The sequence below is a fragment of the Gadus morhua genome, chromosome 3 (assembly GCF_902167405.1).
Source record: "Gadus morhua chromosome 3, gadMor3.0, whole genome shotgun sequence".
NCBI classification, from domain to species: domain Eukaryota; kingdom Metazoa; phylum Chordata; class Actinopteri; order Gadiformes; family Gadidae; genus Gadus; species Gadus morhua.
Genome location: NC_044050.1, coordinates 12,966,202 through 12,970,573, shown reverse-complemented (window position 1 = coordinate 12,970,573; position 4,372 = coordinate 12,966,202). Strand labels below are relative to the sequence as shown.

General features: G+C 48.4%; 1 protein-coding gene across 2 annotated transcripts in view; it reads right to left on the bottom strand.

The window, feature by feature from the left end:
- Positions 1-365: 365 nt before the first annotated feature.
- pik3r6 (phosphoinositide-3-kinase regulatory subunit 6) overlaps positions 366-4,372 on the bottom strand; it is a 19,575-nt gene continuing 15,568 nt past the window's right edge. Inside the window, exons 14-21 of one of the 2 annotated variants that reach the window (XM_030350968.1) lie at positions 4,134-4,256; positions 3,858-3,959; positions 3,306-3,408; positions 2,805-2,869; positions 2,364-2,454; positions 2,129-2,187; positions 1,925-2,031; positions 366-1,524 (exon numbers count right to left, since the gene is read on the bottom strand). In XM_030350968.1, the coding sequence (XP_030206828.1) occupies positions 1,371-1,524; positions 1,925-2,031; positions 2,129-2,187; positions 2,364-2,454; positions 2,805-2,869; positions 3,306-3,408; positions 3,858-3,959; positions 4,134-4,256 (804 nt within the window). In that variant the 3' untranslated portion in view covers positions 366-1,370. The remainder of the gene's footprint in view (positions 1,525-1,924; positions 2,032-2,128; positions 2,188-2,363; positions 2,455-2,804; positions 2,870-3,305; positions 3,409-3,857; positions 3,960-4,133; positions 4,257-4,372) is intronic. The other variant, XM_030350969.1, reaches the window with a different exon arrangement.

The window sequence follows — 4,372 nt, the reverse complement described above, 5'->3', positions numbered from 1 at the left end:
TTAAACACAAGTGAAAACCAGAATGTCAGAACTTGAGTTTCCGTTGCAGGTGCTCCACACATGAGGTCTGTGCTTGTATTATGAGCCATGCGACCGACCTGCATCCGTGGTTTGCAGCACACAAAGGCAAACTCTGCAGAGCATGTCTCACCTTCCTGCGAGTCAATGTGTGTTTGTGCGTGTGCAGGAACAGTGTCTGTGCAAAAGTCTCACATTTCACTTGGCTCTTAAAACATACTTGTGTTGTGACGGATGCGTTGTGTTGGGACAAAATGTGTTGTTTTGGGTCTGATGTGTTGTGTTGTGGCAGATGTGTTTTGTTGTGAATAATGTGTTTTGTATTGGAACTGATGTGTTGTCTTGTGTTTTGATTCTATTCCACCGCTCCATCATAAGTTACCAGAGTGCAGTGTGTGAGTGTGTGTGTGTGTGTGTGTGTGTGTGTGTGTGTGTGTGTGTGTGTGTGTGTGTGTGTGTGTGTGTGTGTGTGAGTGTGTGTGTGAGAGCGAGGGATGCATAGCTCATCGTGTAGTGTATAATGCTGGACATCTGCAGGTGTACGATGCAGCACAGGGCTCTTTGCATTTTACTACTATATATATATATATATATATATATATATATACACTATATGGGACTCTGGTTTGTGGAGGCACTCACTACAGTGCTGCCCTCCAGATCAGTTCTCTGAACACATTAATAAATAATTTGCTTATATATTAGGGGCTGAAAATATTTCATGTCCACATTTAAAAAGAGAATAGCATTCAATACAGCGCATTAAAGTGTGTAACGTCAGCCTGCATTTCTCTGTATTTCTTCCTTTTACACAAATACACACGCACGTTTTATATCCTGGGTCTCTTGAGCAGATGGTAGTGTGTATGGGAGTGTTGCAACTCTAGTCCAATGAGAACATCAGAATTCAGATTGTTGCTCACCCCCCTAAGGTAACAGACCTCAGCACTTAGCAGTAACGCTGCAGGTCTACCCAATGTAGACTCCACCCTTGTTCTGAGGAACGTGATCAACTCACACACGCCGGCCACAAGCCTCATAGTTCTGTGTGCCCCACGGGAAACCCCCGCCCCCGATCCCACCCCATCCCAGAATCCAGCCGACTTCACCCAACCATATTCCTGAGGCGTCGCTACGTCCAGGCACTCAAAGTGCGAGTGACTGTCGCATGATGATGACATCACGAGAGTTTGTAAGTCCAGTGCAATCCAGCGGCCTCTCTCTCAGGGTGACGCGATGCGGGGCATCATCTCTGTTTCCACACACAGCGCAGAACAGATCCATCAGAGGAGAGAGAGAGAGAGAGAGAGAGAGAGAGAGAGAGAGAGAGAGAGACAGTGTGTTTGTGTGTGTCAGTTGATGATGCCTGAGAAGGTGTTGATGGCCAGGGGAAGTCCTCGGTTCATGTACTGGCTCAGTCCGGCCCCGTTGCCGGTCCCGCCGGGCTTGGTGTGACTCGACTTGTGGAGGCAGTAGCAGGGGTCCAGACACGAGGAGATCTCGATGCTACGCACCCGCACACATGAATGAACACACACACACACACACACACACACACACACACACACACACACACACACACACACACACACACACACACACACACACACACACACACACACACACACACACACACACACACACACACACACAGAATGTAATTGTAAGGAGCAGGAGGTGAATCCAGAGACAGAGATAAACTCAGAACTGGCTACTTTTGGTGGCAGAGCAGACATAGAAACAAACGGAGGAGAAAGCTACGGACCACCAAACGGCACCAAAACACAGCGGCAGAACTAGAGATCCTTAACCCATGATCCTTTTGGTCAATGAGTCCTGTGAAGCTCTTGGAGGCTCTAATGGTCAAGGGTGGGACAAAGAAAAGTGTCTCGGCAGCATGCCTCACCTCTGGACGTCTTTGAAGGCCCTCCGAGTGTCTTTGTCCAGGGTGACTGTGAACGACCGCTTCTCCAGAGAGCGGATCTTGATGTAACTGATCCTGATTTTCTGCTCCTGAGAATCCAAACCAATGAATGGTAAGTTCAGTCCAGCCGAAAAAATATACATGCATGAATTTGAAACAAAAATGTAAGAAAACAAACATGCTCACCAGATTGCTTTTATTCTTGGTCTGAGCTTCGTTCAAAGTCAGTGTCAAACAGTTCAGATCTAGAGAGCATAAGGGAATAAAATAATAATCAAATCAACTACAATATTGGACAGATAGGTGACAGCTTACTCTCTCGACAGGATAGGCCTGATAAGACTGTGTATGTGTATGTCTGTGCCTGCGTGTGCGTGCGTGCGTGCGTGTGTGTCTGTGTGTGTGTGTGACTTTGACAGACCTTCCGTTTCATTAGAGGGTATGGCGGTGATCTGGGCGCCGAACATCTTGACGGAGAGAGCGGTGTCCACATCACGACCGCTTAATGTCACCTGCAGGGCAGAACACACTGTCATGGTCCCACTCGGACACACATGCAGGCAGACCCTCAGAAATGAATTGTAAACCAAAAATGTCAAGAGCTGGCAAAAAAAGCATTGAGCGATCCTAACTCTACTTTCAATGTGTAAGTGAGTCTTTCAGCTCCTTGTTCAACCGTTCACAACTCGTTTGGAGACCTGTTGTTTAGATGTAGTAGCTCAGACTTTAGTGCTAATTCAACTCTGAGCTCCACTTTAGGGTGGCTCACATCAACCATTCTGTGGAATGAAACTCAATGGGGGCGTGAGACAGCCGTTGTGGTGTGAGCGAGGGTTGGGGAGGGAGGCACGGATCCACTCACCCTTTTGTAGTTCATCGAGACCACCGCTCCGCCGATGTCGCCCAAAGTCTTCCACTGTTGTTTCTCTGTTGACATCACACACACACACACACACACACACACACACACACACACACACACACACACACACACACACACACACACACACACACACACACACACATGCATGGTTACTGACGGATTCAGGTATGCCATTCCTTAAAGGCACATTCTCTTTCAGAGCCTGAAGGAGCCGGACGAGTGTCAACGTTCTTGAATTGCAAACCAGACAGCCTAGATGGAAAGGAGCTATAAAGGGGGAAAAAACCCAACACACACACACACAAACACACACACACACACACACACACACACACACACACACACACACACACACACACACACACACACACACAGACACAGACACAGACACAGACACAGACACAGACACAGACGCACACGCACACGCACACACACACACACACACACACACACACACCTTTACATAACCTAAGACATTACCTTTGACGGCGGGAGAGATGCGTCTGAACTCTGGAAGCTCCATCTCAAGGTGAGACAGGAACACCTGCTCCACAGGCTCCTTGGTCAGGCAGCAGAAGGAGATCTGACCGGTGGAAAGAAAGCAGCACGCATCAGAAATAACACTCTATACCCAACTCCTTAACCTGCAGCTGGAAGCAAGAAGCTCAACCCAAGCTCAAACACATCACAGCTAGGAAGCCTTTACACACCCGGGGAAAAAGGGTGTGTGTGCCTGTGCATTTCTCTACAAACATGCCAGTAATGCTCATCAGGGCGCATGGTGGTGTCTACGAGATCAAACGCAGTGCTTCTAAACTGCTCCACTGTTCGCTTTGGCTGCTTTGTTCTTGGCAGATAATCTTCTTTGCCTGGCCTCCGCTTATAAGCCTTCCCAACATTTGGAAACAAAAATAATTTGGCCAGCCTTCTCTGCATAGCTGTGGAATCCAGCACCCACGTGGGCCTTTTCAGATCCTCAGTGGAGCCTTGGCTCGTGACGGGCAGGTGTGGAATGCAGCGGTCGTAGCTCACCTTCACCTGGTAGATAGAGAAGCGCACGGGCTCCCGGCCCATGCGCACGTAGTAGGAGATGACGTCAGACAGCAGGGACTCCTGCTGACCGATGTTGGTGTGCTGGCCACAAAAAGAAACAAAAGGTGCGGTCATTATTTACCTCAACTGACCAACTGATCCAACCACAGCTTGTTGGTAGCAAGGCTACAAGCAAAGCAATCCTGACATGGTGTTAACTCAAATCTCTTCTGTTCACACAGTGGGCTGGAGGTTTTGAGTGTTGTAAGGATGTACCTTTTTAGCTAGCTCAGGAATGGTGACGCCTAGGCTCCGGATGTGGCAGTTATACCAGGGGTCCACCATGCCCAGGTAGGAGCCAAACGCACAACATTGCTCCTTGGTTGGAGCAACATTTTCCTGAAACACACCCAGGATAACGTCACATGACATTCAAATGGAAGAAGCCTGAGCATCACACAAGCTTATCATCAAAATGTGAGTCCAACTTGGTTCTTGTGGAAAGAGAGTCTAGT